A 24,304-nucleotide genomic window follows, 5' to 3' on the forward strand; every position below is an offset into this window, starting at 1 on the left:
AAATAAAAAAGTTGCAGCCAAGCATAACAAGTCTGTGTATCGGTAAAACAGATTTCCTACAGGCTGAAAGAACTAGGTTTTTTAGTCGTAGGTGTGCTGCCAGAGGAAGAATGCTTTCTTCCAGCTGTTCAGTGACTTAGGAGAATGGGGGGCAGAAAGTAGCTGGTGAAGGATAATTGCAGCACAACACCCAACATCTCAACATTTCATTTCCAAACTCTTCCAACTTTCTGAAATCGAGTTGCCAGCATTATGACCAGCTTGTGTCAGGAGCAGGGTTCTGTTTAGCCTTAACTCTTTTGTCCGAGTCTGTTTTTCTGACTCATGTACTTACAGGGAGATGCTGTGTTAAATCAGCCTTTGCTCCAGCACCCTTCCCCACGCTTGGTGCTGTCTGAAGTCATCTTTATTGACCACGGGTGGACAGAGTTGTCCGCCAGAACTCCCCAATGCAGCAGTATGGCAGAGGACAGCCCATCAGCACTGTGTAACATCTTTAAAAAAAAATCTGGACTATCCTTCCTGGCATATGCAAGGGTTTCTATATGCCTTTTCCATAGCAACCTGATCGTAGCAAGTTTTATTAGTTGCAACTTGTATTACCCAAACTTGGAACTCGGTATTTGGAAATTACAAAATACTTGGGATGAAATTGTATGCAATAAAATAATTTCAGGTACTTTCAGATGTTGAGTTCTCCCTACTTGCTATTCTCTGCCGCATTTTATTAACACACCAAACCTTCCATAACCTGCAGATTTCATTGGCAAACCACACTACGAAGCTTAGCTTGCCTGGCAGCCCACCACCTTGTTTCTCCCTTTCAGATAACTCCTCATTCACTGTACAAACATCCTTTTTTCCTGTCTAAAGTCCTAACTTTGTGTGTGGTACCTCAGCAAATGCTTTGCCAAACTCCCCAAAGACCCCCAAAGTCTCCTGGGGTGGGGTGGGGAGAAAGCATAGTTCCTCTCCACAAAAACAAAGCAAGCTTACCAAAGACAGGTAAATATGTCAGAAGATTTATCTGAGACTAAACCTGTTTTGCCTTTTGTCCTAGGTAGTTGCATGGGTATTTTTGTTATCTTCAAAGTATATTACAAAGTCACATAAATACTGATGTTCAGATTAATGGGTTTTCACTGCTTAGCCTATTTTTTTTCCTCATTCTGCTTTCTTTAATATTATTCTTAATAGATAAACGGTTGGGGCTGCAATACATTAATGTTCCCATTTAAGAGTTCAAAGGATAGCGCTAGATCAGCTGTCTAAGATGACAGAGAAGAGGATGGAAAATGATAATTAGATTTCTCCACATATCTGGTTCTTCGGCGGTAATTACAGTTCTCCAAGTCATCACAAACCAGCCCAGTTATATAGCCCTGTTTTGTTTGTTAAACTTGTTTGAGAGCATTTGACTTGAGCTCGCTTTCTTTCTTAGTCATCTGTATCACGCCCAGAGAAATAAGCCTCTGAAACACGTACACACATACACACACTCATAGAGGCGGAACACACATTTCACCGACCCTCCCTTGATTCTCCCATTAATATCATCTTTTTGCCTGTCAGCAGGGGGATGGGTATGGAGTCAGTCACAGGAGTAAGAGAAGTGAGGAGAAGGAAACCCAGACAGCTGTACATGGTTTGTTTGTCCAGGGAATTTTCTTCTTCCCCACCACCCCGTCTCCACTCCCTCTAGTCTGATCCCTAAAACAAGAAACCTCTTATTTTATAGCTCCAAGGCCTGGTCAGTGCCGATGTAGATTTCCCCTTTCTCAATGAATAACACAAGGTATAAGAAAACTTACAGGCTTAAAGGAAAGCTCATACTATCAGAATACCATGAAGGCATAAGGTTAGGCATCTCTTCCTGGCTACTGTACCGGTTTCTCCATTAGGTAGGCAGAAAATAACAATTCCTCTCCTCCATAATGAAAGCTAATAGAGGTTTCTGAAACTTCCAGACCTTTAAATAGAAGACACCATAAAAGCAAATGGTGCTTATTTCTAGTGGGGGAGGGGAAGGTACTCAAGCAAAAGAACAGTAGGAAAATGCCTTTGTCACAATTGGACAGCAACCCAATTCTTTCAATGAAAACTCACAAGCCTCCTTTATCCTTACTCGGAAAGAAATACCTACTTTTGTCCTTTACATAAATTCTGATCAAGAAAGTTTAAAATGCATGTTCATTAGTACCAGCCAGCCAGGTGGTCATATTTGCCTTTATTATGGTTAATGAACCTTAGGTCTGCATATGAAATTCTGCTTTTTTTTTTTTTTTTTCTAATGAGGTTTTACTTACTTACTTACTCAAAATTATACCTATCCTTCCAAAAGCTTAGCAACATTATAAAGAGCATTAGTGTTCATTAAGGGCTAACAACTTGCGATTCCAAACAGGTGTTTCCCCAGTTTTCTAGATTTCCTTGCATTTTGGGCACTCATCTTTATGCAGCCCTTGATCAGATACATGTACCTGCAACTACTGAATAATTTCTCCCGCAAACAAGTGTGAGAAGAGGCTTTAGGAACAATGGGCTCAGACAGGGGCACACCATTTGCTTTCTGATATTTGCAAAACAAAATGTTGATTTCTACAGTTCAAGATATTGCACATTAGATCATTCTTCCCTTGGCTGGGAGTTGGGTCACTATTTTTTTATCACATCTAACCACGTTATCACTGTAGCTCCAGTACAGTCCATGCAAATTTTGAAGTGTATTTTAGACCAACTCTCAGACATACCAGAATCAGGATTAAAAACATCTAACAAAAAAAAAAAAATCTGTTTCCTATTCCTTCCCCTGCCTTCATACACCATTATTTCTGCTGTGCTTACAAGTCTGGTGACAGAACCGTAAGTTAAGCACGGCAAGAAGTTAATACCGTAACAGCGCTGGTTCTTAGGGAGGAAGAGTTACTACACAGACAGCAACATTTGTTTCAGCAATAGGTGATAAAAGGTGTTAAGTGGAAGGAAAGCACATTCTTTCCCTACCCTTGTATTTTCAACATACAATCTTAGAATATGAGAGTTCATGAAAGAGTTCCCAGGGGTATATATGCACCACTGGTTTAATTTGTATCGGGAGCATACTTTTGAAGCAGGTCTCCTCATTTTCTCCACTTCTCACATTTTGGTTCACAGTGCAGAGAGGTTTCAGAACACACATCGTTTCATCCAAAAGGCATCCAAACTGGAAGATGCATTGCTAACATGCGCTCCAAATGCAATGAGCAGCCAGTTCACAAACTACACAAGCAGACAAAAGTAAAACCTCTGAAATGCACATAGCGTGGGAAGTGAGCTGCTCATACTGGGTGGGACGCACTTCCTGCTAACGTAGACGTAGCATACATCCGCTTCCCAGGATTCATTTTCTATCTCTGTGAAAATCCTTTATACATGCGAACACTCAGGCCTAGCTACCCATGGCTGTCCTACTCTGACAGTAATCGAGGTAACAAATAGTGAAAGCTAACTTTAAATCAACAGGGCTTTTCTTATAATGGATTTCAGCATTCACAGCAGCTTCTAACTTACCTTGTGGCACCTCACTCCCCCAAGAACTTAAACGCACACACACAGAGTCCACTTCAAATCTGACAAATACTTGTGTAGCATAATCAAAAAAAGACCCTCCATTCCATAAATCCACCCTGTTTTCAGTCCCACTATTAAAGTAGGTCACCTGTATCAACATTCTTGATGCTTTGCTGCACTTCTTTCCTCATTAAAGAGGGGACTGAGATTGCCCTGTGCTGTAGCCAGAGAAAAGCAACCACACCACTGCTATTGGTACGCTTGGGGTATGCAGGATGTTTTTTTCCCCTCTCCCTCGGTAAATAACTCATTCTTTAGCATATCTTGTATTACATGGTTAGGACAGGTATTTGCAATTGCCCAACAAAGCCCTAACCGCTGGAAAACTGGAAGCAAGCAAAGTAAACGAGTATTTGTATGAAAGATGACAGCAACAGAACCACAGTTTAGACCATCAATATTAAACAAGTTGAAAGCTATATCTAAAACAGAACAGTTTTGTACATTTTTCTGAAATGCTGAATATTCAGGCAGGAAAAAAAAAATTGATCAAAGCCACTGAGGAAACCAGACCTTTGCCCCACCATTGCTTGCTGTTTCTGAAATCACTTAGCTTGAGCTCTGTGACTTTAGAGTTCTTTATCAGGTTAAGATGAGTATAATTCAGTTAGGACTCACCAGAAATAATACTATCCCTATTACAACCAGAAATTGGTTCACAGTACCGTCCATGTTGTTTGAACTGAGTTAGCCCTGCCCTACAGGAAGCTTTGCCTTTCCAGAATGCTGCCAGGCCCTTCCAACAACAACAACTCAAGGAGCCCTAGCTAGCTCTCCCGATAAACTGTCCATCTGTTGGTATCTTTTACCAACCACCGCCACCAATGGGTACTTGGAAAGGGAGACTGATGTACAGTTGCTGCGTTTCTGACATTTACTCACCAAAAGCCCAACTCCAAATACATCATTTGTTTGTTTTTGTTTCCAAATGATGTTTTCCTGAAACCCATTCTTTTAAGCTGACATCTGTTCCTTCAATGGATTGCATTATATGAAACGCCTGTGTTTTTACCAATTACTCACACATGTACAGCTCATGAAGTTTTCCATGCAGAAGACAGAGGCTTTGAAAAAAAAAAAAAAAGCAAAACCCAAATGCAAAGTACTATAGCGGTATTTCCAACACAGATTAGTCCTCTTTTTCTTTTAAATAAATTTTCACCTGAAGTATGTTTAGATCGTAACTCTGATAGAAGTTTATTACTGCTCTTCGGTTTGACCCCTGAACAACTGTATTTCCTGTTAGAGCATGTCTCAGTACAAGAAATCAGCTGTTCTACTTCTTTTTTTCCTTTTTAATATTATTGGTCACGGAAAGATTCCTTTTATTCTAGTGATAACTAGTCAAATAAGTTTACTCTATTTAAAAACAAAACAAAACCAAACCATTTTGACCATAATTTCCCCTTCAAAATAATTTATGAAGCAGTACCTCTTGGCCTTTTATTTGTATAAATTATACAACAACTATAGTTTTTTTTAGACAATGAGATGAGTCTGTATTTAGTACTTCAATCATTGTTCTCAGGGTTGGAAAAGTTTCTGATACTGATGGTAGGCTCTTGTAAGAAGGTGAAATACTGAAAGAGGAGAAAAAAAGAAAATTATTTATCTTTTGCCAAGTTTTATGATTTACCTGGAAGTTAACACATTAGCTTATACTTCTCTTCATCCCCTTCTCCAACAAATTTGGGACCTGAAGTCAAGAATCTGTTGCCCACAACCAGCTCTTGCTTCTCGTGACTCCTCACTCACTATACAGAATGAAAATAATGACTACATAAAAGAACCTTCGAAAGCAGCAGAAGTTAAAGCAAAATTTTATTGCTTTAAGTCTTCAAGCCTTACTTACCTTACCCACTATTATTCTTCTACCACAGACAAATTAACCACTCAGGTTAATTACCATCATGTTATTACTTCAAGTCCTTTGGGCTGTGGTTCTACAGATATTTTTCTCAGCACCAAGCAAAGCCAATTTTAGCATTTTCTCCAATCTGGCTCATTCCTCACCCATTATACATCTCTCATTTGAGCCAGCAATGCTATCAGTGGGACTATGCTACAAAATGGTTTCAGTTAAAAATAAATTTTGGTTTTGGCAAGGTTATTTTTAACACAAATCAGTTCCCTGATCTGGTTTGCTATGGATTCCCACAAATTTCAACAGTACAACTGAGAAGGTCAGAAACACATAGGTAGGGTTGAAAACAGCTTAAGCTGACTTTGCTCCCAAGAGAGAAGTTCCCCTTTAGTAAGATATGTCTTAAAAAAAAAAAAAAAAAAAAAAAAAAAAAGGGACATGAACAGAAGATTAAGAAAGAAGTTGAGTATATAAATTAGGAGACTTAGAGTAAAAAAATTGTGGGAACAATAAATATTTTATATTTCCAAGACAACCAAGTCACAATATTTGTGCAGACTACTTTTAACAAAAACCACAACTTGCTACACTGTAGTTTAAAAATGTCACTCCTTAATAAATGCTGAATTCGACCGCATTTCCATGTAGATTTTTAGCCTGAGTCCAACAAAGATGTCCTTGAGTTTTCTTAATAGCCTTCCTCATTTAGGAAGAGATTTTATAGCCTAGTGCAATTTACCAGGTTAAGAACCACGGATAATGAAGTTAAACAACACTAATCAGTATGAGATATTTGGCACTAACAGCAGCTGCAGAATTCCTCAGGCTCTCAGAATAACTCAGGTTGGACCAGACCTCAGGAGGTCTGTGATCTAACATCCTGCTCAAAGCAAGGTCAGCTGCAAAGTCTGACCACGGTGTCAGGGCTTTATCCTGTCAGGTCTTCAAAATCTCCAGGGGTGGAGACTGCACAGCCTCTCTGGGCAGCCTGCTCCCCTCAGGGTGAAAAGATTATGCTCAGTCTGAACCTCATTTCAAGTAAGGTGTGTTGCCTTTTGTCCTCCCACCAAGCACTGTTCGACTCCATTTTCTCAATATTCACAAGTACTGCAAAGCTGCTGTTAGGTCAAAGCCTTCTCTTCTCCAGGCTGAACAAGCCCAATTCATTCCTGTTAAGGCATGTGCTCCAGCCCCCTGACCATCTTGGGGGCTCTCTACTGAATTTGCTCCAGTTCATCATAGCACTTACTGCAGCTGCCCCCAAACTGGATGCAGTATTCTAGGTGTGGTCTAAAGTGCTGACTACCCCCTCAATCTGATTGTCCAAACAGCTTTTTACCCATCTAGCTGTCCATTCGTCCAGACCATAATGTGCTATCTTGGTATGAGCATTGTGAGAGTCCTTGAAGTGAAAATAAAGAACATCAATTGCTTTCTTCTCATCCCCAAATCTAGTCGTTTTATCACAGAGCAATCGCATTGGGTCACACAACGTTTGGTAAGCCCCTGTTGACTGTGCCCGGTCACCTTCTCCTTCATATACCCTGAAATGCGTTCCTAGAGGGCTCACTTCATGACCTTCCCAGGGACCAAAGTGAGGCTGACCAGCCTATAGTTTCCCTGGGTCGTCCTTCTGGCCTTCTTGAAGATGGACGCAAGATTTCCTTTCCTGCAGTCACCAAGAACGCCCCCTGACGTGCACAACCTTTCAGAGATTATAGGTGGCCTTGTAAGGACATCGGCCAGTTCTCTCAGCACCCTTTAAGTGTCTTGACCCTGACTTGAAGGATACTAAAACTGGTTTTGTCTCTGGCTAGATTTTTAGATTTTGTATGGGGAATAACCACTAAGGAACAAATCAAATGCACCAGATTCATAATACTGACAAGGAATTAATGTGTTCAGTATTCGAAAATCAATTCTTATGAAAATCAAAATTCTAAAGCATTATACAAAAGTCATGCAGTTATACTAAGTAACTTAATTCTCTATATTCAAAACTTCCATCTGCTTTGAAAATACTTATTCTCCAAACTAAAATAGCACTAAAGGATAAGTAAATGACTTTTGATATATAGTTTGAAGAGATCCCTAAGAATGGGGAGAAAAAAAAAACAAAACACCCACAAGTTAAAATTTTCCCCTGCTTTGTTCACTCTGTCACCAGATTTACTACTAATAAAAAAATGATAAAAAGGCAAATTTGACCACTGGACAAAATGAGGAAAATATTAACCCAAATAATTTTCTCAGAGGATAACACTCACATAACAATGTCTAGGCTACTAACTACTCTGTTAGACTAGAAATAAATTACTGTCTTAAATTCAAATCTTGTCTTATCAATTCCTAAACAGTGTTAACAAACACACTGAATCATTTACTAAACTCAATTTCTAAGAAACATTTTTTAGTATAGGTTTAAATTTTACATATAAAGTCTTTCATATTTTATTTCCCCACCCCCCACCTGAACAAAAAGATTTACCTTTTTAGATTCATCCAGCTCCTTGCTATTTTGCTAAAAGCTTCAGACCCTGGTGCTGTCATTGCTTCAAAATCAACCAGCTGAAAATGCAACAAAATAGAAGAGATCTTAAGAAATTAGAGACATTTTAAGTTCTCTAATTTCAGGAAGTTAATCCTCAAATATTCTTAATACATAAATTCAATTTTAAAAACATATCCTTCCTTCTGTGACAAAATCCAGTTATTTATTTTTTTATCTCTTAACAAGATGTTTATACTAATGAGCCAGTGCCAGGAAACATTGACTGTCTTCAGCCCTTTATTACAATGTCCAAATAAAATGGGGATATCTCTCATTTCTACATACTGTATTCTGCAAAATATTGTATCACATGATTGGTAGATTTATGTTGGACTTTCCAGGCATTCTGTATTACTTCCTTCCACAGTGGATTTTCAGACAAGTTTGACTACCTATAGCCAAAAACTCTGTGCAACTTTATATCTACAGCTGAAAATCAGTTTTCAGCAAGACAATGTTCAGTCAAAAACACTGGTTCACTAATACTGAAACATTTAAGCTGACACATTTGTGGTTCAGTGAACTTTGGTTGAATTCAAGGAAGGGTTCTGAGAGCATGCTACCTCTATTCTTGGTAAGGCAGGAGTCAGCTTACTAACTAGTCTGTGCCCAGACTACTTCGTCCCTCATCACCAATTTGGAAGTCAGCACGCATGCCAGGCACTGAAGCTCTCTGTGGGTTTGCACACCCCACCACAACCAACACTGGAAGCTACACTGGCTGTGGCTACTGACTGACCTGCCAGGCAACAACAGGACTCTTGACTACTGGGCATCTTTGTCTTCAGAGCAGTCTGATAATGCATACTGTCATAAGCTTGGGACCAGAAATATCCTTCTAAGGAATCGGGTAAAAAAAAAAAATAATCTCCCATTTTCATTCAACTGGGGAAAACAATTTCTTCCAGCTGGTGAAAACTTTTCTAAAAAATGGTTTTGTTCTAATTCAGGCACGCTGTTTCAGGAAAAACCCTCAAATGTAAAAATGTCCCCAAAGCTTCCTGTAAGTCAGAAATCCTGCTTTTTAGTAACCCTGACACTTGGCTTGCCTGCATAAAATCAGTCAGCAAAACGCACTACCCTATTAAGGCCTAAGAAGACGCATAGGAAAACCCACATAAGTCTTTTACCTTAGCTTGAACTCTCACAGAACAGTGAAGATGCCAGCTTAATGGCATACTGAAAAGGAAGCTTTCTTGCTACTAGGCTAGTGCAGTTTGCTCTTAAAAGCTACTAGGAATTCATTGTACTGAAAAGACAAACTTCATTGTTTTCAGGGCTTCCTAGAACAAAAGGGAAAGTTGCTCTTTCTTCAGTTATTCACACAGGATATTTTCTTCAACAACTTTGATTCTCACTGGAATTTCACTGATTCTTTTGACAATACGTTAAAGAGTCAGAGGTGCTCTCACCCCTTTCATGCTGAAGAGGTTAACGCAGTTAACAGACCAACACTTGAAAAGGAAACCCTTTATTGAGCAAGGTGGTATAATACTCAAATGTAGTCACTTAAAAACTAGGACTTATTTTAAATTAAGCAGAATACAGAGGGGAAGGAGAAATCAAGAGAAGTTGCAAATACATTTCCACTTACCAAGTGCTAAATGCTCTGGAATACATTGAGAGCAAAGACAGAAAATTTCTGCTGTGTGCCAGAAGTCACTAATTCTGCCCAAGTATTCTCAGAACCCTTCTCAAAGAAAACTGAAAAGAGCAGCTCAGCACACTAGAAATGCTTCAGTTACAAATATGTAACTACTGTGGGACACAACCTGCTACAATTTGACTAACCAAAATTATTGCACACACTAGCTCTAAGTCTCACCTGCTGTCAGAACAGCAATGAAATTTTCAAAACTCTCTCAGGCTTCAAGACATCGTAGTGTGCAGCTAACCCATTTCCAGTAAACAAGTGTGCAACTTCTGTTCATTCTTACAGCCCCTTCCTCACATATTTACAAGTATTATTTCTTCCATCAAGGGTGATTTTGATACTTGCCTTTCCTTTAGGGATTTTTCCTGATACTTCTTTTCCACTTGCCATTAGTGCTCCCATGATCACTGAATAAGCTATCACACTAAAAAAAAAAAAAAAAAAAATCAAAACCAACAAAGTACAGTAGAATTCTTTCCATAATGCTATTTTAGACTACAAAACAAATAGAATATAGTACTGTTTCATGGAAGGCTAGTAAAAGTTACTGTGCTAGTTACTTTGTTTTAGAAGTAAAAACAAGCATGAAACACTTAAAAAGTGAAGTGACAGTTACTTTCCAACACCCCTGGAATGAAGTTACGATCCTATGGAGTTTAACTACTGAAGAGCACTATTTCTACAGTAGTCAGAATCATAACTTCAGACTTACAAGTTCTTAAGACTCCATAGACCTGAAAACAAAGCAAACTCCTGTTCCCAAGAAGCTTAGCTGTAGCCCAGAAGAGTTTATGAACTCTACTGCAACAGAGCTGGAGACACTGTAAAGCTGTTCAGTTACTTAACTTCTTTTTTAATTTACTTTTTTTTTTTAATTGTGAACTGAGACGGAATTTCTGTTAGTTTTTACGTTCTGTAAGATAAAGGCAAAGTCTGATTATAAAAATCTCTCAGGATTTTTTTAATTTTATTTTCTACTGAACTATGTTTAATAATAAGGTTAAAGATCTTAAGTGCTTTGTGGAACAGAGATTCATAATAGTATTAGATGTAGCCAGGTTTGAATTAAACTAGAATTTCAGTTGGAGAGATATGTCACATATGGGACTTTATTCTAGGGTTTCACTTGGTGACCCTAACAGTTGCAATAAATTTCTAAAACAATATTTTAGTGTATTTTATTAAAATAAGTTATCTTAAAGTATATTTCATCTTAAATACATGTTTTGGTAAAGCTTCTTGAGTGAAATTACAGTGGTGTAACATAATATGGATTAGGAACCCAAACATTACTATTTAAAAATGACACTTTTCAATGTGTGAGCTGAAGTCTATAAATACAGACTACTCATCATTTTACACATACATGCAGCTATGAGTAGTTACCATCAGCAATTACAAACTAGCTTTTTAAACAGTACTAAGTCAGTATCCATTGTCATGGCAGCACAAAATGAGAGACTGTGCATACACAGCTTGACCTAGAGCTTTTTAGCTTTTTTATATTAAAAAATATATTAAGATGCTGAACACAAGGATGTTTTACAGTGTGCATCCAAGATAACAGACATGATACAGACAATCACTAACCTAGATCCTCTTGAAAGTGGCATTAAATTATAGAAGTAATAAACTAATGACAGGATCAAGTTGCAAACAGCATCTACTTCCTAAGCAAGAGGAAAAAAAAAGTTAATTAAAGATAATTTAATAGACAGGTAATACCATATAAAGGAATACATATTGGAAAGTCTCACAGTACTGTGATTTTTTTTTTTTTAAAGAACCATTTCAAATCTGAAAAATGTTAAGCTGAGAAGTTGAAGTCTGATTAACAGATGTTTAAGCAAATTGTTTTGTTCTAACTTCAAAATTTAGGTGAAACACAGTTCATCTATACTGTGTTAAAGGACAAAAACCAGAAAGCGCAAGCTCAAATGTAGTCAGATTCTCATTGCAATACAGATCAACACAAACACAATTCTAGTGCTTCTCATGCAGTCGTGTTACTTCTCATCTGATATGTAGCTACCACGAGCCAAATCCTAAGCAGTGCTTATAAGGATGATGAAACAGTGAACACAGACCCATGAGAAAAACAAAGAAAACAAGGAGGAAGAAAAAGAAAAGGGGGGAAAAAAAAAAGGGGGGGGAACACTGTGATATTAAGACATTGTCTGGACTCTCTCTAGTACTGCAGCAAAGCACAGCAAATTTTAAAGTAGCAGACAGAATTACAGCAATTTCTTATAACATTTGTCGTAACTGGGTTTAAGCAAGCAGTCGATTTTATTACCTAAGATCTCTGTCAAAAATTATTAGAACATTGACTGTTAAACAGAAGGTATAAAAACATAATAGAATTTTATCAAGGAATTAATAATTTCCATTAAAACAGCCTTACCCCCAGCTCTGCAGACAGAATTAGAATTTTTCCTTTAGCTGTTAGATCCTTATATAGCGCATCTATTTCTGCATGATACAGCTGTGTTCTCTCTTCTGTTGTCTGAGTTTCTACTGAAAACAATATGTTCCCCACCCTATCAAGTAGATGAAACAAAAAAGGAGGTAAAAAATTTTTTGAACAGAACTTGAGGCATAATCTAATATCCAGGGTAAGTTACAAATGTACTGCAGTTAAATACCGCATCATAACCTTTTTCCTATAATTTTTCCTTAAGCAGAAGATTACGTGCATTGCCCCTCTTAGTTACAAAAAAAAAAAAAAAATCACTGAATTAAAAACATTTTGTCACGTTGTAAGTTTGTCTGAAAGAATACATAAAGATTGCTATCTAATCACAGATGAAGTATTTCCATTGAAGAATACCTGACAAGTACTAGCGTTTCACTTAAAAGTGTAGGTAAAAAATAAGAAATATGAAATTTTAAAATATCTCCATGAGCTTGAGATTTTTGTACAGAATATAAAGCGTAGTTTTGTTAACTTTTAAACTACCAGAATGGAATTGTGCTGGTATAAAAACATAGTTACAAACTATGGATCAAAACAGGCTGACTGATACAGAACAAAGCTGGTGCAGAACAAAGTCAGACCATTTTACTGACACCAAAATATTTTCCCCAAGACAGTGAGGCCGTATATTTAATGCTATTTCACTGTATATAGGCATATGATTTAGAATGCAAAACTAAAACTCAAGAGATATGTTAGCATTTTAGATGAGAAGTTTGGCCTCCACACCACTCACTGGAAGCACGCAAGTTTTGGGAAAAATTCCAATGCATAGAATTTTAAATCCCATAAGCCAAAGTTTTTTAGTTAGTAGTGGGACAGAGCTTCTGAGCTTCACATTAATGCTCATTCTTCAGGAAGACAAGGAGCCAGGATCCATAAAGTGAGAAATTTACTATCTCACCCAAAGAGTGTCCCAAAGCCTCTTGATTGTATCCTCATACATTGAGGTACTATCTAAACTAGCAATTGCAGATAGAAGGTCTGCAAACATCTCAAAAATAAACATTAAAAAAAGGCCAAAAATGCAAATAGAAGAGAGTCTCTTCCATTCTTAGATTACAGAAATTTCCATTCCACTCAGGACTTTTCAGTCACCGTAACAGACAAGGTCTCACAACAAGAAATGTATTTTGATAAGGATAAAGACTGAGATTTTTGAGATTTTTTTTCTCCTTTAAGCACTTTATAGCTGTCTCGGTTTCAGATGGGATAGTAAATTTTCTTCTTAGTAGCTGGTATAGTGCTGTGTTTTGGACTTAGTATGAGAATAATGTTGATAACACACCGATATTTTAGTCATTGCTAAGCAGTGCTTATACTAAATCAAGGACTTTTCAGCTTCCCATGCTCTGCCAGGTGCACAAGAACCTAGGAGGGAGCACAGCCACTACAGCTGACCCAGACTGGCCAAAGGGCTGTTCCATCCATATGACGTCATGCTCAGTATATAAACAGGGGGGAGTTGGCCAGGGGGCAGGGATAGCTGCTCAGGGACTGGCTGGGCATCAGTCAGCGGGTGGTGAGCAATTGTATAGTGTATCACTTGTTTTGTATATTATTATTGTATTATTATTATTATTACTATTACTACTATTCTATTTTATTTTACTTCAATTAAACTGTTCTTATCTCAGCCCACGAGTTTTCTCACTTTTACCCTTTTCAATTCTCTCCCCCATCCCACCAGGGAGGGGGGAGTGAGCGAGCAGCCGTGTGGTGCTTAGTTGCTGGCTGGGGTTAAACCACAACAGTGGTTTAATAGTCTAAAACGAATAACAAGGTCTCTCTTCACTTTTGTGCTGTATGTTAGAGAATCATCTCAACTTGGCCTATTCCATCAATGTTACCCATATTCCCTTTCTGTTAGGGAACACAACAGGAATCAGAAGTCCTCAAATCAACAATTTTTTTCGTTATTTACAAAAATGCCACTACTGAAAAACAAAACCCACTTTATGCAAGTAGAAATGGCATTTGAGAAGATTAATTGCTAATACTTCATCATTACTTAATGTATGTGAACCTCTGAAAATAGCAAACATACTTATCTCCTGTTATTGTAATTGTGAATCCATCATATTCTTTCCCTTGATCCTTGAGGCTGGGGACTTTTGTGTTCACAGTAAACCCATCTCTTGTTTTACTGTTAAACTGCTTTCAAAAGAAAAAAAAGTAACATTAGAGTGAACACAGACAGACTACCTAGCTATTGTTTTGAAACACCTAAAATACATGGAGCAGAAATGAAAACAGACAAACTGAGGGAACAGGACAAAGAGTTACTGTCAACTACCTTGTTTCATTTATCTTTTGTTTCCTACTGAATGGAAATCATAAATATTGAATGAGGCATATTGACATTCAACTTTATAACTGTATAGCGAATATAAAGTGGCACTGTTTATGAAAAGCAACTGTACAAAGCAGTTTGAGTTGTACAGATTTCTCCCCAAGTTTCATGGTGATAGTAACCTTTTGGTGTAACAATGTAAATGCAAAAGCAGGAATTTGAGAGCCTGTTTTATGTTTACACTAAGAAGTAGCTGCATTAGTCTAAGTGTGAATTCCACAATACAGCTCACAGCAACAATTTCTTAACTGTGATCCAGTTTCAACTAATGTTTATCCTCATCAGAAGGAAAAATATCACAAAGTTTAAGAATTTTACAAAGCCACATTCTCTAAGTGTAATACCATAGCTAGCCAGAGTTGCATAAACCAGGCAAAGCTGTATTTAAGTAAAGACAAAAGCCCAGCTTTTGGCATACAACATTCCCCAGCTACCCGAATAACCAAACTACATCAATATTAGCAGACATTCATTTTACACAGGCACTATTAATGACTATTATGCAATAGTGTTGAATGAATTACTCAGGCAATTATTTATTTTAAGATAGAACTTGTGATCCAGGATGTTTTGTTTAAAGAAAGAATCTGCATTTAAAGAAACAAATCTAAAAGCCTCTATTGAGAAACAGCATTCCACTTCAATACAATTTAGAATGGGATACAGGAGATTCAAACCAGAGCAAAATGTACAGGTTATGAAAACCAAGAAGAATATTTGCTGCGAGTTGAGACATTGCAGTTGGGACATTTATTTTGAAATAAGTCACGTATAGTCCATTATGTTTATATATTTTACATCATCCTCTTGGACTAACCTATATTTTTAACTCCACTAATAGCATTTTTTCTGGCCGACAATTCAACAGTAGACATATTAGGAGCTCTACAGGGCCCTGTGTGTACATTTATGTGTCAGTGGGGAACACTTAATTGTCTATCCACCCCAATATCTACTACCCCTTCATCACAAGTTTTTGTTTAGGTTCAGTTAGTAGCCACTTGGCTTCATCTTTCAAGGCCAAGAACAAGACAGTAATATAAAAAGGACATCCAAAATTATGGTATGTTCTTTGAAGACACTTATATTAGTAATACATATTAAAAAACTCCATAAAAAAATTTAGTGCTTGAGCCATGTAGCTTCTGTAAAGATATCCACAGTGCACAAGTGAGCGAGTACTATTACCAGAAACAAATCCAAACTCAGATGGCCTACCAGTAGCAGCAGCAATATATCTTCAGAGAGCTCTGTCCTATGGCAATCTGTCAGCTTTGCTTAGACATGAAATAGCAATGTGGACACACTTGATAAGAAAGCAATGAGCTTGTCTGTATTTAGCATGAGTGTTTCTTTCAAGTTTTATTCCATTCTAGACAAAATCCTGTCCAATCCTTTAAAAAGAAATACTTTGTAACTGTTTCCCCAAACCCAAATACTTACACACTGCTCATCCTAGATTAATTTGGGCGAGTGAGGGGAGAGCGGGAGGACCTTTCACTTAAACCCAGCTCAAGCCTTATTACTTGCGTTGGCATAAGAATATAAATAATTTTGCACGTCATATATTCCAAGCCTTTCTACAAAGACCACCACCACCGAGAAGAAAACCTGCAGGTTTCCCCATTCCTGACAGTCTTCCAAAGCACAAGAACGTAAACCAAGACTTCATTTCAGATCAGCTATCAATCGCTAAGGGCAACTACTTCCCCGTTTCCCCCTGCCAGCCCCACCATGTACTGACCTGCACCAATGAACCTAAGGTAAAAAGAGCTTCCATGTTCCTCATCTTTCAGATACACATCTTCAATTTTTTTCCTTCGTACTGCACAGGCACACCATGAGCCCATCATGGTGGATCTGACCACAAACCCTCCCGGTTGATAAGGCTGGCTTCAAAGAATTACATTCAACATTTTGTTTTCCTGTCATTTCTTTACCAATTCACAGTTAGGCCAAGCCTTTCAAATATATATCACATGGCTGCATATATCAAAGGGAAGGTCATACACTACATAAGCAGATTTGAAATAAACTGAGTTAGTGTTTCCAGTCATTCATTTTAAGCTTATACACAATGGTTATATTCTGAGGAACTGCGTATCTCCTGGAATACCTTTTATTATTTTTATCATATTTTGAAGTTTTTCTTTAATTTACCTTCATTATGGGAAGAAGATCTTCTACTTTATGTACCTTTTCCAAAGCTTCTCGAACCTCTAATAGTCCTTTTGGATTATTAGCACTGGAAAAAAATTAAATATGGAATCGCAATGGTTGAACACATGTAGCATTTCTGGAAATCCATCTAGCTTTAACCTAATTAGCCATAGTGGAATAAGTTATTGAAAGTTATTTAATTATTTCTTTTCTGAAAATTAGGTCCTTCATACTTGGCCACATGCTCTCCTATTCTTCAAAAAGTAATTTCCTCCTATATCAGCTCAGCTTATTTTTTCAGCTTCAAACCTAAACTTCAGGTTTATCTTATTATTTGCTGTTGGCCACTCTAAAGCATTAAACAGTGTTTGCATGAGTGCATGTGGGCAGCGGGTTGTTGATGAGGAAAGATGAAAGAGGAACAGAGTCAATGTTAGAAATATTCTTCTCAAAATATATGCATCTGTGTAGCCTCAAAGGTATGTAAATACTACAGATGCAGGCACAGCTGGACCGTGAAGAAACCTATTAAACTCATGCTCTAATATTTAGTAATTACTGTACACACACCTTTTAAGAACAAAATTATTTTAAAAAAATAACAGCACAAATTGCTCTGGTTTAAGGTTAAATGCTGCTGGCTCACTCTGAACAAACTTTCTCCCAACAGAGGACAGACTTCCCAGTTACTACAGAACTTAGGTATCCTCAGCAACTATCATAAATTTTCTAACACTTAAATGTTTTCAACTCTTATAAGGATTTTCTGCACTCTCATTTTGTGATATTTAAGTAGCATAATGAGATTGAAAAACAGAACTTAATATTTAATAAAAGTTACCAGGCCAAAAAAAAAAAGAGGGTTTAAAGCTAAAAGAGTTTCTTAATTTTTAACGTTATCAGAACAGCATTGCCACAAATAAGCCACAGGCAGGGAAGACATTTTACTCATAAAAAAACTGATCAAAGTTTGAAGAAGATGCCAACATCAATTTTCAGATTACCTTTAGTCGCATTCTTTCATTCAAGATTCTACAACTGTCTTCTGTTCCAGGACAAAGTCTACCAACCCATCTACATAACAGGTAGTAAAGATTCTCTGCTCCTTTAAAACCACTTGTCAAACACCAGTTTCAATTAAAATTACCTTCTATAACTTTTTTCTTTTTTCCTTACTCCTACTATTTAATAAATTAATCTCAATATTCAGAGAAACTGTACTCTATTCTACCAGGAAGAAACCAAACATCTTTAATAAATCATGTTTTTTAGAAATAATTGAGACCCATTCATGCCAAAACTGTGAGTACAAATTCAACACCATTATTAGTTTCTAGGTATACTGTAATTCAAAATGGTTTTTCCCATTAGTTTATGTTTCTTTATGTGGCAATGAATAGGATTTTTCATTTTCCAATAGAAAATATAGATACTAAGAAAACTCAAACGTACTAAAATTAAGAAAATATCCCTCAGACTTTCTGAAATGAGTCTTATGTAAATTTCAAATCAGTATTACAAGTGGAGTGAAGGGGGGGGGGGAAATCAGTAAATTACCCATGATAAACAAGGATCCTATCTTTGATAAAATGAAGAATTTTCTCAAAATATTCCAGGTACCGCATGTTAATGACCTGTCCCCTACAAAGAAAAGAAAAGGTTTTTTTCAAGTCTTGTTTTTCAACCAAACATTCCAGGGCTGAGACACAAATATTACTCGTTAATATTTGACAGAATTTTATCCACAGGTGCTTTGTAACTTAAAGGAATGAACTAGAGGTTTATCTGAAGTGGTGAATTGCTCATACCCCACTTTGAATATAGACTCCATAGTGAGCTTCCAAAAGCTCATGTATCATTAGTGGTGGTGTTCTCTGATAAACTACATTTCATGCATATTTCCCATGTGCATTGTGCCCATGCCCAGTAAATCTTACCTATATGATAATTATCAGTTTGTACAAGGATATAATCTTCCCTAGACAGTTATTTACACTTGCAGATATTGCAGAACTAGGAGAGAATTCTCAATCTGCACATTGATTTACTTTGAGAACCAACACTCTCCAGTTTACATATTTGCCAATAGATATGCTGATCTGCTCTGACAGTCCACATACATTTTTCTTTATTCACCTACATCCCTCTATATTGAAGTAATTTTGCTTTGACTCCTAACAGTTACAAGGAGTAACTGTTAAACAAAAACATCAAAAATGTGTTGTTTTTCCCCTTGGACTACTGAGGAAAAAATATACATTAAAAACTTGGTAGAAACCTGCTAGGATTATAACCACTCTGAGAGGAAAAATTACATACCATTATTGCATTTGTAGGAGTCCTTGCTCTTCTCCCAGTCTACAAAACAAGATTTTATAAAGCAAATGTTATCACTCTCTGAGGAAGCAAAACCACTGTCAATCACAGGAAGGTGTGTACACCTAGCTTTTTTTCCACTCCAAGCCATTTTTGGCAGCTTAAGCCCCTGTCTAAGGTTTCACTCGACAGTCTCACACTTTAGTAGGCCTAGTCTCGGAATAATGGCAGAATCAGTCTTTAAAAACTGAACAGAATTAGAACGTATACATATCTGCACATAGGAAAGGGAGGTAGGGAAAGCGAAAGGATGAAGACAAACCCATATACATAATTTGCCCTTGTTGTACGTCCCATCATTTTCCATCTGTATTAAAAATATATCTGTACAACAGGCAGAAGCGTGTCAGTATAAGGAACTGGATTTTCCTTTAGTGGCATCTTGGAAAATACATTCAAACCAGACCTATCATTATGTAAGGCCATCCAGAAACAGTAGTACCAAGAAAAGACTTTTGGTGGGAGGTCAGAAGTGATTTGTTTTTATTTCCACTCCTTCTCCTTGTTTAATAAACACTACCACCAAGCATTCAAAAGCAGCAGTATTTCAGAGAGTGTCTTCATTTTTTTTATAAGAACATTGAGTATATCATTAATGTTTAGCTGATCCCAAATCCTTATTTTGCCTATGAAAATAACTTAAGCTTTCAAAAACATTGTCTCTACTTCAAATGAAACTTGGTAGCTTTGATCATTTAAGCCAGAAAGGAGATAAGCCAAAGCTGCACTTCTCTATAGACCCACGACAGCCGATATACGTGCATCTTGAGAATGTTAAGATCTGGAAGCCTATCAAACATTGTGAAGTGCAAGATGTTTCTTATACACCTTTAACAAAAGGTCCCCAAATTGACCCAAAACAAAGTTTTCATTTTCTGACACTCTCCAAACATTTTGCCACTCTGACAAAGAATCTTTAATTCAGCAGTCACTGAATGCTAGTGCCTCCTTGCCAAGACTCATTTGACAGGAATCACTGAACAATAATGGACTTTAAATGCAAAGACTTCTGAGTAAAGAAAAAGGTTATGTTAAGAGATATCTAATCCAAATATTTTTGCACACAGAAATTACTGGTGCACAATTTAGACCAAACAAAACCTAGAGACAGCTTGAGCTCAGCATGACTAGATCTGTTATGAATACCAGAAGAACACCCAACTGCTATTGTTACACTACTTATTTGACTGAACAGCTGATATCTTTGTATATTTAATAACCATGAAGGCTGCCATTTGTCAGCCTAAATAATCTACTGTTACACCTGGTTTTCAGTAGTCATGCTATAGAAAGAATTCAGCCTTAGTTATGAGAATAACTTTCAAATCATAAGGCAAATATAAAGCAACGTATATGTTCCTGAAAAAGAGTCACAAGACCATAAAGCGATCTCAATTATCAACAAAAAGGTGCTGGCCCTGTAGCCTATTAATATCTTCAATCAGCAGCCACTTTACAGCTGAGTAACACAAGAAGGAGATTATACAGATCTGTATAATCCATTAAGAGTAAATTGTCATTTAGAAATCATAGTGGACTAGAACATGCTTCAAAGGTAAAATAAATTTAAAAAAAACCCCTATTACTACTTAATATATTAATTTCTTTTATCCCTCACCTCTTGTGAAATCATTGGGAGGGAATCCAAAAGCAGAAACAAATCACTACAGAAAGCTGACCAATGAAAGCAATGAAAGCTGACCAATGAAAGCAGCTATTACTTGTGAGGCAAACAAGTACGGGTTTCCAGAATCAAAAAGGATGCAATCACCATCCAGTACTAAAGTATGATCAACAACTAAGGCAGCAGTATTTAGGCTGCTTCAGAGCTATTGTTCCTTCCAAAAAAGCGTCAAATCAATAATTTTCAGACAACCACTACTTAGCTATCAAAAAAGCACAACCAAAATGCTGATGAGATCCCCAAAAGTCAAGGCTGAGCCAAAACCAAAAGGTTAGAATTAGATTCACTGTGGGCCTACCATTCTGAGTGTTCATGAAGGTCATTTCAGATTACTATGAAATCACCAGAACAGCTAGAACAGTAAATCATGAGTTTTGCTAGCATTCTCTGATGAGAGGAAAACAAGCAAAGTACTTTGGCCAGTGAAAAACAGAGTTGCTGACACAAAGATCCTGTACAGGGACACATTTCCCCAGATTAAATGTTCAATGTTATTTTCAGCATGGTAATCAGATGTTGTTACATGAATGCCCTTCTGCCAGCACAGATCACCTAGAAATTAAGCTTTTACTCTCCCATTTAAAATAAAAACAGGAAGAAACAGATGAAGTATGGAATGCATCCTTGTCTCAAAGTACAGATGGTTGTGGTTTCTGCTGCATGGTACGTGTGAGAAGAGAGAAATGCAGCAACAGCAAAGATGGACAGAGCTTGGAGACCAAAGGTAACACTTGGCTTGAGGGAAGACAGAAGCCTGAGCATATGACTGCTCAAGAAGCAGCACACCCTGCAAGGCAACTACTGATCTGCATTGGAGTTTAACGCTACCTTGTAACCACTCCCTAAAGTAAAGAGGAGGCTGCTAGGGTCCATTCCCTAGAGTGGAAGGAAGAGCATGGACAAATTCTCACTAGCCTCTGTATGTGAACATTAGAATATCACTGTTTTTCTCTGCCTGAAATAATTCTTGAGAAGGCTTTGCTTCCCTTATCCTCCTTTTTCCACACAGCTTCTCAAAAAAGAAAGAAATAGATATAAAAGCAGAATGACAGATCAAATACTTCCCATGGCTGGTGGCGGGGAGGAGGGAAATAAGATGAACCCTGGCTACATATTTACTTACACAAACACACTCTGCTCCTGTGATTGACAGTGATGTTGCCACATTGAGTCTCAGACTTCTACCCCTTCATGGGAGGTAGCACTGTCGTGACTACAATACTGAGTCTTGCAGCATGGGAGAAGATGGAACGTACAACAGTGGTTGAATCTTTTAAATTTTACCTTTGTTTGAAAGTGCAACTCTTACCTTTCACAGGTTACTTATTTTGTCATTTTTGCTTTACTTTGGCCTGCTTTGAGAACAACTAAAAGAACTATGTTTTTCCTCTCGATTATAGATTGGTATTAAAGCTAATAGAATGCATTGTTTCATTACTGCTACCACTATCTTTGAGAAGCAGCATTTGCAAAATTTACAACTGTGACGAACTTAATCTAATTTTTACATTTCAGGTAATCTGGGAATTAAAAACAGCACGTAAAAATATGCATCTTCTGGATCCTAGTTAGATCTTGCTATAACTGAGTTGTACAACTGAAATTCAGGAAAAAGAGGAAATGTCATGAGGGAACATTTGAGGTGCACAAACCCCAAATGTTCCATTAGAAAATATAAAATAAATACTAAAGCAAAACAATAAGCACAAATACATTCAATACTGTAATATGCTGTTTCATGAACAGCCGGTAAGTTTTGGTACAATCCCTTAGTGTGTGGGAAGGCTGTTTGGTAAAACTCTCATACCTGATTAAGTTAATGTGATTATTGAAACCTCTGCTAAGGCTTCGGGCAGGCATTTGGTCCAACCAAAGCACAGGCTGGTCAGGGTCAGCTATCCTACAAAGACAAAGGACATTAATGTTGGCACACATTTCACTCCATGTAATATTTTTAATTGAGCTTTGTTCACACACAGAATAATTTTAGGCAAAAGCTAGAATTTGGAGATCACAAAGAAGAAGTTTTTATTGAAATGCATGTATGATTTCCATAAGAAAAAAACCGAATCATAAGTATGTTATGTTGCTGGAGTTGGGAACTGTTCGCTTTTGTTAGCCTAAGCTGCAATGTATCCTATGGTCTTTCACAACTTTGCCTCAACCAGAAAATGCTATTCCCAACTCCCTCTCTCTTTTAAAAAAGAAGAAAAATGGAGTATTTTCAGAAGTGCACTCCTTGTACCTAAACCCTCCTGCTGTTTTTATCAGAACAATTTCTAGTTACAGAGTCGTAGCAAGCATTCATTTTGTCCTCTGTGACTTCAGCCTTTTGATTAACTGAAGCATGCACCGTTATTGCAACTAACATAAGGCTTGCTCTCTCTCTTCTTTTACCATTACCTTCGCCACTTCACAGCAATATCAAACATATCTCTCCACTGCATCAATCTGGTTTTCCCATTCATCCGAACTTTTGAGTTTGCCCAAGTCCGCTGCACAGCTTGCATTACTTCTAGAGTGGCCAATCCCATCGCTGGCGTGTGGGGGAGAGGAGAGAGGGACAAACAACAGAAAACCAATTAGAGCCAAACATTCGTTTTTGTACAGACAGGAAAAATGAAGCAGGAAAGTGATGTATTTACAGGAAGAGAATTGCCAACATCAATAAAATCTGGGAGATCATGATTTCCAGTCCCTGATTAGGTCAAGACCCTGCTGACATAATGATTATTTTCATTTTAAACTTTTTACCTGATTTGAAAGGAACAGAGCATAAAACTAATTTGCAGATAGAAAAGGTATAGCATTAAATTATCACCACATTTATTTCCCCCCCCCCTTCAAATTTACAGAGCATTTTCAGTATACCTCTATGTATTCTTTTATTTGGAAGAAATCCTGGTGTCTCATACTGCATCATGGAACCCAGATGATCAGCTACACATACGAGCTCTTGCACATCAGGCTTATAGCTTTCAAAATTCTGAAATAATACATCTCTTACAAAAGGAGAAAAACAAGCATCAGACATAACTTGGCAACAAAAGTCCTGAAAGTTGTAAAACACAGATTTATTTATTTTATAATTAATACCCTTTGTGTGAGAAATACTTAAAAGCAGTATAAAGAACACTCATTCCCCCTCCCACCCCACTGAACATACACAGTACATGGCAGCTACACTCAATATCTCAAATGAAATCCTGGTCTTACTGAATCCAATGGCAAATCTTAACTACTGTCACAACCAGTATTTCACCTTCAGACTTGCTCATAATAACTGACGCTAAATAAAGTTCACAGATAATATATTATACTTCAATGTTACACTCACCCTGAGGAACTTTAACACTATGTAAGAAAAGAATATGTATAGAAACTGGTAACCTTACTCTGTAACTTCTCCCATAATTCTGTAAAAGCTTCTTGTGCTAAAAAGGTGGATTCTATTCCATATACACAAAAGCCGTAAATTTTTTAAGACCTAGCAATTTTTTTAAAATTGAATAAAGTGAATACATGAAAATATATCTAGAAACTAGTTTACAGCAGAAGAAATTGCTATCTTTCCTTT

General features: G+C 37.2%; 1 protein-coding gene across 8 annotated transcripts in view; it reads right to left on the reverse strand.

Moving 5' to 3' along the window:
- Positions 1–5,038: 5,038 nt before the first annotated feature.
- The window catches only part of TTC13 (tetratricopeptide repeat domain 13), a 43,209-nt gene continuing 23,943 nt past the window's right edge, over positions 5,039–24,304 (reverse strand). For 2 of the 8 annotated variants that reach the window (XM_087776365.1, XM_087776359.1), the window contains 11 exons: positions 23,599–23,729; positions 23,131–23,263; positions 22,535–22,627; positions 18,225–18,308; positions 16,668–16,752; positions 14,206–14,311; positions 12,083–12,225; positions 11,269–11,348; positions 10,024–10,102; positions 7,962–8,041; positions 5,039–5,189 (listed from right to left, as the gene is read on the reverse strand). In XM_087776365.1, coding sequence (XP_087632491.1) covers positions 5,066–5,189; positions 7,962–8,041; positions 10,024–10,102; positions 11,269–11,348; positions 12,083–12,225; positions 14,206–14,311; positions 16,668–16,752; positions 18,225–18,308; positions 22,535–22,627; positions 23,131–23,263; positions 23,599–23,729 — 1,138 coding nt within the window. In that variant the 3' untranslated portion in view covers positions 5,039–5,065. Of the gene's footprint in view, positions 5,190–5,933; positions 7,179–7,961; positions 8,042–10,023; positions 10,103–11,268; positions 11,349–12,082; positions 12,226–14,201; positions 14,312–16,667; positions 16,753–18,224; positions 18,309–22,534; positions 22,628–23,130; positions 23,264–23,598; positions 23,730–24,304 lie in introns of those variants that run through there. The other 6 variants (XM_087776361.1, XM_087776362.1, XM_087776360.1 and 3 more) reach the window with 6 other exon arrangements.

This window comes from Nipponia nippon, unplaced genomic scaffold, assembly GCF_047370975.1.
Source record: "Nipponia nippon isolate SJK-2023a ecotype South Korea unplaced genomic scaffold, ASM4737097v1 scaffold_4, whole genome shotgun sequence".
Classification (NCBI taxonomy): domain Eukaryota; kingdom Metazoa; phylum Chordata; class Aves; order Pelecaniformes; family Threskiornithidae; genus Nipponia; species Nipponia nippon.